We start from the raw sequence: 14,995 nt of genomic DNA, 5'->3' as shown, positions 1-14,995 counted from the left end.
TAAATATCAACGATTCAGTCGGTCTTATGATTAAATAGAGTTATTCGACTGACAAACTATTATTGAGAACTGCAGTAGATACCCAGAGGATGAACACTGCTGTGTTACTTTTCATTAGCCTTTCATTTGTTACAACAGGGTGCACTAAAGTCCTTCTTCACCAACTGCCCGGGATATATATATATATTGTTAATAATAAAAAGTGCTTGTGTCATATCTTTAGGAACATAGCCTCATGGCTTTGAGAGCTTCCAGAAGGCCCCACATGATTAATCTGTAAAACATCTAATTCTACAAACAACCTGCTGTTCAATAAGGAAAAAAAGGAACAAACAGTCAAGCACAACTCACATACTCCATGTCACTCAATAAGGGATACTTCTTAAGAATGTCCTGGACAGCTCCCTCTTCAGCCTGAGCAATGTCCTGCCGTCTGTCTTTGTACGAGATCTTCTGAAGGTGTTTGAGCAGGGTCCTATTCTGCTGCACATTTGGCTTCCTCAGTTCGTCAGCAATAAGCTTTGTGCATTGTTTCAAAGTCATGTGGATTTCTGTAAAAAGAATCAAACACAAAAGACTGACTTCTCTTTAACAGGCCTACATAATGAGATGTTTGCAAGTTTATTACTAATTATAAAAGATTGATTTACAAGTTTTTTAGAGCAGTTTAATTGTGATGGCTTGTCGGTCAATTAGAAAAATCTTTTAAAATAATAATGCCGAATACCTCTTACTGTTGAGTGGAGTTCTGTGCGTGTTTTTTTGCTGGTAAAATCTGGATAACCGTTTAAACCTTTCTTTCTTTTCCATCTTAGATTCCGTATTTTTTGTGATAGTTTTTTGCAAAAAAAGGACTGGAAAAGAAATGAACATTCATTTAAATAATGACGCATGAGTAGTAACTACAACATTGCACGGTACGCAGAGTGCACTCAGGCTAGACTTCACACGATCTACCATCACACCAGAGGAAAGCATAGGGAGCAATTAACTAGTTACAGTGTGTTACACTGGGAGAAGAAACATACAGCACATACAGTGCTAAGCCAATTTTCAAAGACATCACACACAACTCACACCAATTTTGACCCAAACATAGAGTACATTTGTCTTCAGTTTTGACACAGCTCCTTCCATAATTGCATACAGACAAAGTTATGATGTGTTGGACAACAAACATTCTCTGCCTATGCTGTCAAGGACGAGGGCAACCAAAAAATGTAACAAGGCTCTATATAGTATTATATATTACCTGCATTGTTTAAAGAGATACAGGCAATTCATGTTACAGGGGTCCCAAAATCAGTTTTTCATATAAGAATGCTATACCATCATAATAATAATAATAATAATAATAATAATAATAATAATATAAAACAAACCTTACCCAGGGTTGCTGACCACTGAAGCCTATGCATGGAAATTGTTCATACATGTGTCTGCCAAATTCAGCATAACGTCTTCGACTTGTTATATCTCCATGAGATAACACATAGTACGCAGTTTCTTCAATGAATTTGTCAAAATCTTCAATTATTCTTCCATTTTCCAGTAGAGTCTTAATGCGATCTGAATAGTTTGGATCAGCAGTATCGTGGCGCTCGTGTTCTTGAACGTGGCCTTGCTCTGGCACTTGCTCTTGTTCCAGTTCATTTTCTGACAATGATGATGATGATGGCGACTCTAATTTAACCTGAAACAGATAGCACACAAACCTCCTGACTTTTCTTTTAAAAGATGATCATTGTTTTTAACAATAGAAATCACATTAAAAAGTGTAATGTATTTGTTGTAAAATCAAAGGAATGTCAGTATGTGCGAGGGGGACTTCGGTCTCAATTAAACAATTGGACAAAGGCTGCAAGACAACATTTGAAAAGTTAAAAGTGTTTTATGGAAAGAAGAAATATCTTTCAAACAGTGTGTGAAATGCAGTGGGCAAAGCAGCCTTGTTCACAGCAGTACAGCATAAGAAGCAATACAACCCATAACACAAAACATTCTATGAATTGCGTTGTTCCCTTTCAATTCGAAGACGACCACCAACGACATTATGTACGGGACATGCCTGCCCATTGGGTAGGTAATTGCTGAGCTCTCTATACCAGAGCTGCTGACAGGCCCCTTCCTGGGATGATGCACTCGGTCCCGCCCACCGGGACCTGAGGAAGCCATTTCTCTTTTCCTTCTCAAGACGGTACTGTAAGACCTATGTGTTTAGCTTAGCGTGTTGATAGAAAAGAACTTCTCGTGTCGAATCGAGTCGATTGTATTTCCCTTGCATTCATGCTGAAAGCTGGCTCTCCGCTTTCCCGGAATCAACGACTTTGAAAAGGCCGAGCCTTTCGCCTTTCTGTCTTTCAGCGGCCTCCACGCTTGCGTGGTAGGCCGCTCTTTGTTATCTGTCTGTCGTGTGCATCCCCACTGTTGAGTGACTCTTCCAGCCGTGCTCTCCTCCACGGAGCACCTTGCTGCATCCCCGCTGTCGAGTAGACCTCGCCGGCTGCGTAGGCCTGCCCACCTCAATTGCGACAGCGTCAGTGCACAAGTGCACAGTGCTGCATAGTACTTATGGTGCACACGGTGCTAGATGCTGACCGCTACACTAGTGAACAGGCATACGGTGCTGCATGGTACTCGGTGCACATGGTGCTCAGTACACACGGTGCACGGTGCCCTCCACTACAGCGCTAGTGGGTGAACACACGCCGCCACACTATTAATCAGTGCTTGAGCGCCGTTACAACCAGTGCAAGTGGTGTACGGTGCAGAACACCAAACCCATGTCCTGCAATGCAAATATCCCGCAGAAGGATAAGCTTGGGCGTCCAACATGCCACCTTGGCCCTCAAGAGGGAGGTGGCCTGCAGCATCTGTGCGGCTTTTCAGCCCCGGATGAAGGAAAATAGATTGGAGAGGGCCACGAAGGCGAGTTCTGCGTCCTCGCTGGCCGGACCATCGACTGCTCATTGAGCCAAAGAGCCCCTCCTTCATGACCTGTCCCAGGACCCCCTGCTGGACATCCCGATGCACAGGCCCCCTGTAGTCGCTCCCCATCTCCGCAGGCGAGAAGGGTGAAGTGTTCAAGGCAGGCGAGGGACATTATGGACCTCAAAGCCCAGATGGCCCAGGTCCTGGAGCTCTTGGCCAAACAGGCACCTGCAGCCCCGGCCGCAGTCCCAGCTCCATTGCAGCCCCAACTGCCATATCCCCCTTCCCCAGGGGAGATCAGGGTTGATGGGAAGAGGCGTCCCAGCTGATGCAAGAGGACACGCTTTCTATAGCGGCCTCTGGGGATGGGGCCTCCCTCTCCTCTGATATGCAGGTAGGAGGGGAGCTCGAACCCCCTGCTGAGGAAGAACCTGGCTTCGAGGTAGCCTCGGAAGCCAGTGCTCCCCCGTTGTCTAGCTCAGTTTGGCAATGAAGGGATGCGTTGCAGCCTTCCTGCAGATCCCCTGGAGGCCAGCGGCAAAACCACGCAGGCGTTGCTCCTCGTCCTCAAAAGTTCCTGGCCTTCCCAGAGTTCATGGAGGAGGTACGCTCCTCCTGGGATCATCCGGCCTCAGGTCCCAGCGTGCTAAAACAGGCCGCACCGCTTGCCTCTCTGGAAGGCGCAGAAAAGCTGGGCAAAGCGGGGTTCCCCCCAGTAGACTCCACTATTGCGGCCCTGGTTAAGGCCCCACCAGTGGGTGGGTTGGCTAGAGACCTGGCGTGCCCGAACCCTCAATGCAGGGTGATGGAAATGCCTCTCAAGCGGGCGTATGCAGCAGAGGCGCAGGCAACTCGCCTGTCAAACACGGCGAGCGTGCTCACGGTCTATATGGACAGTGTACTGCGCAAGGCCCCGCTCCCTGAGCCGGTGGCCACGGAGCTACGTCTCGAAAAGGTCAGTTTAGAGGAGGCATCAGTTCTCCTAGTCGAACCCAGGTGGACCAGGAGAATCTGGTTCTCGACCCTGTGCTAGCTGTTACACTGGGAGATCCCACTGCGCATGGATCTCCTCAGTCAGACGAGAGGCACTCTTTGGCACCCAAAAGTGGGCAGGTTCCGGTTATGGGTCTGGCCCCTGAAAGGGACTGCTGGTTAGCTCTCAGATGCAGTTGTGGGTACATTGCAGAGCGCTAGAGGAGACTCCTCTAGGTCTTTGTACACCTACAAGTGGAGGTATTTCCAAGCTTGGTGTCTGGCTGGAAGCCATGACTCAATCTCTTGCCCTATGTCAGTTATCTTACAGTTTCTGCAAGAACTGCCTGATGCTGGTAGGTCACCTTCCACTTTGAAGGTGTATTTAGCAGCTATTTCTGCATGCTGGCTTGCCCCCACCTGGTAGGGTAGACGCACACTCCACTAGAGGGTTGGCTACATCTTGGGCCCTCAGAGGGGCTTCGCTGTCTGATATTGGTATTGCAGCTAGCTGGGCTACGCCACATACTTTCTCCAGGTTCTACTGTCTTAATGTGGTAGATCCTGCTCTGCTTTCATTAGGCACAAGGGTCCTTGATGGTGTAAGCTCACTCCGCTAACCATTGGGTTATGCGGTTCTGATGCATCCCTCATATGCTGCCGTTCCTTCTCCCTCGCGACGGCTCTGGTATACATTATCCCATTCATAATGTCTTTGGTGGTCGTCTTCGAATTGAAAGGGAATGTTAGGTTACTTACCGTAACCCTGGTTCCCTGAAAGAGAAGACGACCACCAACCGCGCGGTCGCCCTCACGGGTTCAATAGAAAAACAGAAATGGCTTCCTCAGGATGACGGTTTTAATCCCTCGGTGGGCGGGACAGAGTGCATCATCCCAGGAATGGGCCTATTGGCAGCTCTGGTATAGAGAGCTCAGTGATATCTACCCAATGGGCAGGCATATCCCATACATAAATGTCGCTGGTGGTTGTCTTCTCTTTCAGGGAACAAGGGTTACGCTAAGTAACCTAACGTTTTATCTGTTATTTTATGGTGGTGATTTCAGAATTCAAACTATGAATACAATTGCATTGAACGCCTAAGTCTTCATTTGTTGCTCGATCCATAGCTGCACTTACCACTGAAGACGACGGCAGGGCTGCTACCTGTGCTTTGCGCTCATCTATCATTACAATCAGTTTCCTAACCAAGCCGATCTTGTTGGGCAGCATAAGGAACAAATCCTGGTCTTTGATGTTTAAAATCGACATCCCATCAACTTCATTCTCTGCACGAACACAAGTTTCACGAGGATTACTCAAAAGAACGACACGTTTGAGTAACATATCTTTATTATCATCATTACCGTATGCATTCCCTAAGCGTTATTAAGTGAGCAATAAAACTATACCTACCAGAACATAGACTACAGCTATGGCTAAATGTTTTGCATCACCCTATAGAATTAACTAATTTTGCTTCATAAAGTCGAATGAAACCTGCTGAATAATGTTACGTTAACACATTGAATTACATAGCACTTTGTTTCCACACACTTAACGAAATATTGAAAAATGTGACATTTCGAAATCTAACATGAAATACTGTACTACTATTCTGGCTAGACTTTTGAGATATCATGTTGTAGTTTCTTTGATTATATGATGTTAAATAAAAAATCTAAATTACGTTCATATCGTTTTTTATTTTGTCTCAATCTTAAAATTCTAGGTGAGGCAAAATCCTTTGGCCATAGCTGCGTGTGTGCTTCTTGACAGTGAGCATTCTGTACTTTTTGGACGGCCCCAAAGCTATAGTTCCACATGAACCTGCTGATTAATTGCTACAGAACACCATCACATACCATAAAACAAGTCTGCAGTTGTTTCAGAGAAGCCGGACTTCAGCAGCGCTTCTCTGACTTCTTCGCAGCTGCTGTGACTGGTAATAGCCTCCATACTTCTGTTCCAATAAAAAATAGATAGGTTTCATTTATAAAGTCGTTAATAAAATCAAATTTCAGGCGCATGTCTTCACTTGTGTTTACACTATATAATTGTTTAAACCTCTATGAGCAGAACACTGTGTCTAACTGCATAAATAAATGGATGCACAATATCATTTATTTCACTGGGCGTGAGCTGGGGGGGAAAGATAAGGCAGAAGAAGCAGCAAGGAGCAGTTAGTAGGACAGAATGTGGTCACCGACTGGGGCCGACGCTGTCGACATCCCAGGGGCGGAGGACCCGGCAACCGGAAACAGGATAGAAAAGAGGTCACCGACTGGGGCCGACGCTGTCGACATCCCAGGGGCGGAGGACCCGGCAACCAGAAACGGGATAGAAAAGAGGTCACCGACTGGGGCCGACGCTGCTGACATCCCAGGGGCGGAGGACCCGGCAACCGGAAACGGGATAGAAAAGAGGTCACCGACTGGGGCCGACGCTGCTGACATCCCAGGGGCGGAGGACCCGGCAACCGGAAACGGGATAGAAAAGAGGTCACCGACTGGGGCCGACGCTGTCGACATCCCAGGGGCGGAGGACCCGGCAACCTGAAACGGGATAGAAAAGAGGTCACCGACTGGGGCCGACGCTGTCGACATCCCAGGGGCGGAGGACCCGGCAACCGGAAACGGGATAGAAAAGAGGTCACCGACTGGGGCCGACGCTGCCGACATCCCAGGGGTGGAGGACCCGGCAACCGGAAACGGGATAGAAAAGAGGTCACCGACTGGGGCCGACGCTGTCGACATCCCAGGGGTGGAGGACCCGGCAACCTGAAAACACATATGAGGGTTAGACTTGAAAAGCCGCCCCTCGGGAGGAGATGAGAGAGGTACCCAGCATTTGAGGCTTATGTAAGGGGCGCTCGTAAAACCCCTGATTGGCCGAGACATCACGCTGCCTGGGACCTGAAAATAAGGACAGAGCATTGAGGTTAGTATAGGACTCGGCACGAGTGACCACGTCCTGAAGAGAGGCAGAATAGAAGAGAGCCTCGAGTGAGATGAGCGCAGGAGCTGCGACAGGACAGAGTTTGGCCGGGGGTCCGCTCTGACTCACGCGGTGAGAACCCCTGAAGGTAAGGGAGGCGGCTGCCTAGCCCTGAGGTCGGGGAAGTGAGCCTCACTTGCCCCCCAGAGATGACCGATGCGAAGGCATGTAGAAGGTGGAAGAGGGGAGGAGGAGGAAAAACGAAACACTAGACAGAAAAGGTGCAGGTGATCAGGTCTTAAATAGTAAATAGAAACTAATTAACTGGAGATTAGAAAATTGAAAGATTAGAGATTAGCGGCCCCCCCAGCTCCACGCGTCCCGAACCTCGCAAGCTAACATTTATATTACATTTCTTATCTTCTGTGTGTTTTTTTTTTGTTTTCTCCACCATTCCATGTTGCTGTTTCCGCTTAGAATGTCATATTCAACTATTCCAGGAAAGACGTGTTTTGTTTTTCAACAACTCCTGTAAAACAGAATTTGGGTCCAACGAAGTTTTAGAAAATGCCACTATATAAACTATAATTTATTACACTTCTGCAGACGAGACAGAAATTACGGGTGAGTAAAAGAACACACATAATAAAAAATCAATGTAATATTCACAACAACAATTATATCATGTGAAATAACGTTACCTGAAGAAATACGAACAGCGCTGAATACAACTGAATAGCATTGTATAAAAACAAATGCATACACAAAAGCGTTGAAGAGTCCAGAAAAAAACTGAAAATGTATTTTGGAAATCTGCATTTTTTTTTTCTTTTTAGGAAACTATATAATTAAATCCTGAAATAAAATAATACGCATCACTGTCAAGCAACGTCTTTATTCTGTCACTAGCAACACCGTACATATTACTTTTTAGGCCTGTGTTCCAGCTACCACGAGTACAGTAAACATGTTCACAAATATTTTAGCTCACGCGTACCGATCAACAACGCGAGCTAAAACAACCACCAAGATATTAGTGGGCGTCCTGTATCCCAGATCATACACTATGCAATGCATGCAGATTGTCTTTTTTTCACCCACCCTGCCATGCGCAAACTCGCATAGCAAGGAGGAAAGGAAATACACAGGACAAGGTGGGGGAATAAGCAGATTCACTTCATTTTATTGGCTACAAATCCAAATCAGTCTAAAACAGAAATAGCCATTTTAAAACTACCTCCGGCGAACAGGTCTGTAGCCATTAATTACCGCTATTCTCTGTCAGAGTCAGATTCGCATATTCCTTTGAGAAAGTCTTTGTTGTCACTTGTTCCACGCCTGTATGCCTGCTCTGTCCATTCTCTACTGTAGCGTACTTATTCAGAAAGCACTGCACATTGCTTTGTTTACGTTCACACACACACACACACTGGGGAGATGTTGCCAAGGGCTGCCTGCAGTGCGTACACATGACATCGTTTATTTATTTATTTATTTATTATTACTTCTTGTATTTTTCAGCTGTTTCATCGTACAATAAGGTGTCAGACCGTACATTTACAGTACCTACTTTTGTAAGCCATCGTTGAAATGGTTAGTTTATATATTTTTTTTAAAAAAAAATGACATACTGTATGTAAGACAGGTTGCCACAAGATACCAGAAGAGCAAACAGGTGTTTTTGTTTTGTTTTGTTTTGTTTTGTTTTAGTTATGCAAACTATTTTATATCCATATGGGTTTCATTGTAAGATGTTTGCCAGCATCCTAAGCGGTTCTTGATGTCATTATGAACATACTTGTTTTATGTTTAGGAGCTGCTCAGTTCCTTTTTACCTACCATATGCAGACATATGTAATGTAGGCCAGATCAGCCAAAGTCTTTTATCACATACCTTTCAATTACAAACACAATATTGTACTAATTGCAATAAGAGACAGTCAGAAATGCTGTAAGTAAAAAGAACAAAGACATAAATGTAAAGCTAATTACTCTTTCCAGGTTCCAAGGAGTTCTTATTGGTACATAGTAAAATCCTGATCAGGACTGCAGACGTGTTACATTTTGATTGAAGAATGATAGAGCTTCTGTAACCCAGACTGCACAAAGTAACTACTGGTGTTTCACAATGCAGGTCACACAAGGCATAACTTCTATCACAGAGTATATGCTTTGCTGTAGATTTTCACCCCAACCTTCCTGAAGGAATCAGAGGTGGTAATCATTGCGAATCAAATGGTCACATATTCCTCCAGACCAATTTAAAAGCATTGCCGACGTGTCAGCTTCAATCAATGTCCTTCTCCAGGCCCATGTTGGACCTACACCCTGGTGACAGTCTTGTGTTAGGCATGTATGTATTTGTTTTTGTCTTGACACACCCCACTGCCACCTCACTGACAAGGTTTAGGTTGCATAAAGGAGAGGCGAACACAACTAAGCTTATTTTAGTAATTCACTGAACATAAATACATGTAATTTTATTAAAAAACATTTTCTGTACTTATAAATATCCATTCAATTGTTCTAGGTTAGCACCATTAGGTTCCAAATAAAATACACACAAATCATGAGCAATACCATAGTGTACTAGGAGTGTATATATTTTCAATTATACTTACAGTAATAGGAATGGACTTTATACTATTGCTTTGACTTAAATCCACCCCATAATGTAAAAAAAAAAATCAAGTCTTCAGCCAGAAAAGAAAAACACATTAAACTTACATTCAGTTGTCACTGTCGAGACGAGAAAGAGGAGGCAGACGGTTCAGCATGTTATATGCAGCGCTGTTGATAAAGAGAAGCAGGACACATTGGTCTGACTGCAGAGATATTAATGAACCTTCCCAAATCTTACTGTACCCAACAAAATACAGTGTATCAATGTGAGGTTTAGAGTGGGAACGCATGCTGGATACTGTGCTGCAGCCCAGCCTGCAGTTTATTTGTAATCTAAACATGTTGCTGCAGTGAGTGACATGTTTGGCATTCCAAACGTTTAGTTGCGTGACAGAATGGAAGAAAGCCTTATGCCAAACCAGTGTTGCAATTGTAAACACATGTTACTGTTTACAGAAAACCTACTTAAAGCGTAGCCTAGTGTCTCTCTCGAGGCTTTGAAAAGGTTTATATATGTATATTATTTTACCCATGTTAAAAATATATTTTTCAGGGTTTTTGTTCTGTATTTTTTAATTAAAAGAGCATTTCTTTCTAGTTTGCATCCAGTGCTAGACACATATTTCTGTGTTTTACCTCAGATTCAGTGTTTGAAGTTGTGGTTAGTTAACACTGTAGGCCTACTCTATGTGTGACTTGGGACACTTTTTTAAATGATGGTTATTCAGGTTTCAATCACTTTTTTCCCCTCCCAGGCTGGTTAAACAAGGCTTTGTAGCATGTATTGCATTCATTAATTTTATTTAGCATGGAAACCTTCCACCCCTGCCCATGGCATGTCAGCAGCATGTGGCCCAATTTCCATATGCAATTGTCATCCTCACAGCTTTATTCACAAATGTTCTCAAATATTCGTGACACACTAAAATGTTTCTCTCAGGAATTAGAACAAAAATGAACATATTGTTGACTAAATCTGGTTCTTTGTAAGCATATGGGGTAAGGAAGAAACAAATAAATACAAATTCTGGATACAAAACGATTACAAAGCAATTGTTACTCGGTCCCACTGTTTGTATCTGTAGCTGTGCCTGAACCTCTCCTCGGTTACACTCCTGTCAGCCAAAGCTTGTTTCCTAGGCAACAGAAGAATGGGGCCTGCCTGACGCTGGTATAAAATGCGGGCATAAGTATTATGTCTATTAATATTCATATCTGCTTTTATTTTGAGTACAGAAGTCAATCTTAAAATTACTATTTTTGACACAGAAAAGTTTTCTAGTTTTATGCAAGCTTTTTTATTTTCAACATAACGATCGGAACAAATGTCTCCCCCTCCCCTTTTTAAAATCCCAGCATTTACTGTTTTTCCTTAAACACATCACTGTTTATGGTAAAACACTTCATATGCATAAACTCATACTGTACTGTTAGGTGTGGATATTCAAAAAGTCTGTTCAAATTGTTTCTTTTGCATTCACCAGTGACACCTGTAAGCTGCTTGCAAATACCTGAAGCAAGGATTTGTAACTAACCAATCCAATGCACTCTAGTAGAGTTGAAATGCAATCAAATCCCCATTAAAAACCATGTATGTAGCAAAACAAAAAAACTCACATATGAATATTATAATTGATTCAAAGTTGGTAAACCAACATGTTGTGCATAATAAAACAAACATGCAACTAAAAACCCATACCTACTCAAACACTCAATTGTAATTAATGACAGGATAAACTCAAATGTAAGAAACGACCACGAGGCAAGTGGAGTACTGTTTCAGCTAACACTGATGAAGGCACTAACCACAGTCTTGACGTTTTGACTGCTGCAGCCTGTGCTAAACCTGTCTTCGTGGTTTTTTTTTTTCATTAGACTGTGCAGCTGAAACCATTTCAAAGCAATACTGACCTCAATATAAATCATTAAAGTAGACCCTGCCGTATTACCATATTATCTGAAGTTATTTTACTGTGCTTCTGTAGTAAAGTGTGGTTTGCTTATGAGGCCCTGTGGCAAAGTGCCCCGCCCCTGTGTGCATTTGTGTGTTCTGTGTTGTATATATGCGTGCGTATGTTAATGTTGGTGTATAGATTGGTACACGGGATATAAACGGGTCTGTGTTTCACGTGTATTTAAAAATTGTATATTTGTATTTAGGCACGGGATTGCACATCACGCACGTGCATTTAAAATATAATATGTGAGCACGGGGTTGCACAGAATTAATTCACGTGCTGGGATTCAAGTGAATAATTAATTAGTAATTGAATCCCAGCACAACAGTATAAATAGGCGCATTTTTAGTCAGTCAGGGTTGGTGTTCGGTGAGTGGAGAACGGGAGAGAGAGGAGAAAAGAAAGCAAAGCAAAGCAAAGTAATTAGTGTTTTCACTCACCGTGTTTGTCCGTTTGTCTGTTCACTGTTTAGTCTGTTTTGTTTGTCTCTTTATTTTGGCATATAGTGCCGTGTCCCGTGTTTTTGTGTTTAAAACCTTTTATTTTCTGTTTATTAAATGCTGAGCGCAATCACGCGCTCAGCTTAACCAAACTCCACATCTCTGTCGTTTGTGTTCCTGTTTCTGGTCTGACGCCACCCACTCCGGCCGTCTTTGTGACACGTGGTGTCAGAAGTGGGATAGCCGCGCCTCCAAGCGTCAGACCAGGAGGGGTCTGGATTTAAAAAAAAAAAAAAAAAAAAAAAAAAAAAAAAGGATTACAAATATTGTTTTGGGGGAAAAAAAACCAAAAAAAAAAAATCAATGGCAGAAGACGCCATCAAACTGCGGGGCTGGTTCCTGGAGAATGCTGGGCTGGAGGCCCAGTCTCTGCCCATAGTCGTCCGGGTCCTGTGGATGATGGACAGTGAGAGATGGGAGGCATATCAGCAGGAACACACCCCAAACACCTTGGAGGAGGGTGTGGAGTTTGTCCTCAACTACCTGGAGGCAACCATAAACGAAACAGCAGCCCAGGTAGCAGGACCACCAGCAGAGGAATACCTGCTGTCCCCATCTCCACCAGCAGAGGGTGAGTACCTGCTGTCCCCATCTCCACCAGCAGAGGGTGAATGCCTGCTGGTTTTGCCTCCACAGCCCAAATGGGAGGAGCCTGAGCATCCACAGCCCAAATGGGAGGAGCCCAAGCGGAAGGAGCCCGAATGTCCTACGCCTGAGTGGGAGGAGCCCGAATGTCCTACGCCTGAGTGGGAGGAGCCCGAACATCCTACGCCTGAGTGGGAGGAGCCCGAATGTCCTACGCCTGAGTGGGAGGAGCCCGAATGTCCTACGCCTGAGTGGGAGGAGCCCGAACGTCCTACGCCTGAGTGGGGGGAGCCCGAACGTCCACAGCCCAACAGGGAGGAGTCGGGGCGTCCACAGCCTAACAGGGAGGAGTCGGGGCGTCCACAGCCCAACAGGGAGGAGTCGGGGCGTCCACAGCCCAACAGGGAGGAGTCGGGGCGTCCACAGCCCAAAGGGAGGCAAGTCGGGGCTTCCACAGCCCTGGGACCCAAGCCACCAGCAGAGGGAAAATGCCTGCTGGTTCAGCCCCAAGAGCCAGAAGGGGAGGAGTTACAGGCTCAACCCCCTGAAAATTTTTGGGGGGGAGAAGGGCAGGATGCTGGTGTCCCCCAGCAGCCTCTCGCTATGCTGCTGAAGGCAGCACGGCGTGCACATGCCCAGCCGCCACAGCAGAGGGAGCCAGCACCGCCAGGAGCAGAGGAGCTGGAGCTTCCTCTACCTCCACCACCTCCAGGAGCAGAGGAGCAGGAGCTGCCTCTGCCTCCACCACCTCCAGGAGCAGAGGAGCAGGAGCTGCCTCTGCCTCTGCCACCACCACCGCAAGGAGCAGAGGAGCAGGAGCTGCCTCTGCCTCCGCCACCACCACCGCAAGGAGCAGAGGAGCAGGAGCTGCCTCTGCCTCCACCACCTCCAGGAGCAGAGGAGCAGGAGCTGCCTCTGCCTCCGCCACCACCACCGCAAGGAGCAGAGGAGCAGGAGCTGCCTCTGCCTCCGCCACCACCACCGCAAGGAGCAGAGGAGCTGGAGCTGCCTCTGCCTCCACCACCGCCAGGAGCAGAGGAGCTGGAGCTGCCTCTGCCTCCACCACCGCCAGGAGCAGAGGAGCTGGAGCTGCCTCTGCCTCCACCACCGCCCGGAGCAGAGGAGCAGGAGCTGCCTCTGCTGCCCGTACCTCCGCAGGGAGTACGGTGGCCGGAGCCCCAGAAAGGGGAGCTGCCGGCCACGAAGAAGGGGGAGGAGGTCTGGAGACCACTTTCCCCAGCAGCAGTTTCGCTGCAGGAGTTCTTGTGGCCGGAGCCCCACAGGAGGGAGCTGCCGGCTACGAAGAAGGGGGAGGTCGGGGGACCACCTGCTCCCGCAGCTTTTTCGCTGCAGGACGGGACCAGCATGCTGTCAGCTGTGCCACTACCGGCAGGGGAGCTGACAGCATTTCCAGCCATGGGCCCACTGAAGCCTCCCTTCCCAGCCCGAGACTTTGTCCTGGACTGCTGGGTTTTTAAGGGGGGAGGTGGCCGTTGAGGCCATGTGTGCTGCGCACAAGGGGGGGTATATGTGGCAAAGTGCCCCGCCCCTGTGTGCATTTGTGTCTTCTGTGTTGTATATATGCGTGCGTATGTTAATGTTGGTGTATAGATTGGTACACGGGATATAAACGGGTCTGTGTTTCACGTGTATTTAAAAATTGTATATTTGTATTTAGGCACGGGATTGCACATCACGCACGTGCATTTAAAATATAATATGTGAGCACGGGGTTGCACAGAATTAATTCACGTGCTGGGATTCAAGTGAATAATTAATTAGTAATTGAATCCCAGCACACTCCGGCCGTCTTTGTGACAGGCCCTGAAAAAAGGTTTTTTTTTAAAAAAAGAAATGTTTTCTGGATATTATTATTATTATTATTATTATTATTATTATTATTATTATTATTATTATTATTATTATTATTATATTGATTTGACAAAACATTTCTAAACGAGTGATAATTTCAATGAAAAGGATGTGTCAGAAAAGTAGGATTGCTATAATTAAATGTCTTTCCACCCATTTGTTCTCAATCATGCACAAGATACTTCAAGCTCACAGATAGCTGCATGACAATTACCCCTCAAAAATGCTTTACAAATCTTGCACTTCCCAACAGAATGACTATTATTGTCAGCCTCTTTATTGATTATAATAATTGTACAGTATATACCATTCAAGACTAAACAAAGTCATTTACGCCTTGCAAAGATAAGCATGGTATAAGGTGTCCTGGTACATTCTCATGTTGTCTTGAACTGGGCACTGTACTGTATCTAATTGCAGTAATAAAGCTCCTCCCCAAGAGTAATATGAAACCAAAAGCATAATATGCACTGAATCTAGGAACATGCTTTCCACAAGACTAGGACAGCGAGAGAGATGTTAATTGTGATTTACTACACTGAAAAACTGCAAATTAAATTGTTGGAAAACATATAATTGAAATTGAAATTTAAAAGGTAAGCTATATGTCAGCTAGGAAT

At 45.4% G+C, this 14,995-nt stretch overlaps 1 protein-coding gene across 3 annotated transcripts in view; it reads right to left on the bottom strand.

Moving 5' to 3' along the window:
* LOC117403600 (uncharacterized) overlaps positions 1–14,995 on the bottom strand; it is a 32,154-nt gene that overhangs the window by 3,965 nt on the left and 13,194 nt on the right. Inside the window, exons 2-7 of one of the 3 annotated variants that reach the window (XM_059034209.1) lie at positions 9,566–9,628; positions 5,767–5,864; positions 5,042–5,190; positions 1,388–1,693; positions 728–854; positions 352–551 (exon numbers count right to left, since the gene is read on the bottom strand). In XM_059034209.1, the coding sequence (XP_058890192.1) occupies positions 352–551; positions 728–854; positions 1,388–1,693; positions 5,042–5,190; positions 5,767–5,860 (876 nt within the window). In that variant the 5' untranslated portion in view covers positions 5,861–5,864; positions 9,566–9,628. Of the gene's footprint in view, positions 1–351; positions 552–727; positions 855–1,387; positions 1,694–5,041; positions 5,191–5,766; positions 5,865–8,107; positions 8,277–9,565; positions 9,629–14,995 lie in introns of those variants that run through there. The other 2 variants (XM_059034256.1, XM_059034177.1) reach the window with 2 other exon arrangements.

The sequence above is a fragment of the Acipenser ruthenus genome, chromosome 1 (genome assembly GCF_902713425.1).
Source record: "Acipenser ruthenus chromosome 1, fAciRut3.2 maternal haplotype, whole genome shotgun sequence".
NCBI lineage: Eukaryota > Metazoa > Chordata > Actinopteri > Acipenseriformes > Acipenseridae > Acipenser > Acipenser ruthenus.
Note: the sequence above shows the minus strand (reverse complement) of the source record. Positions and strands in the feature narration are given on the sequence as shown.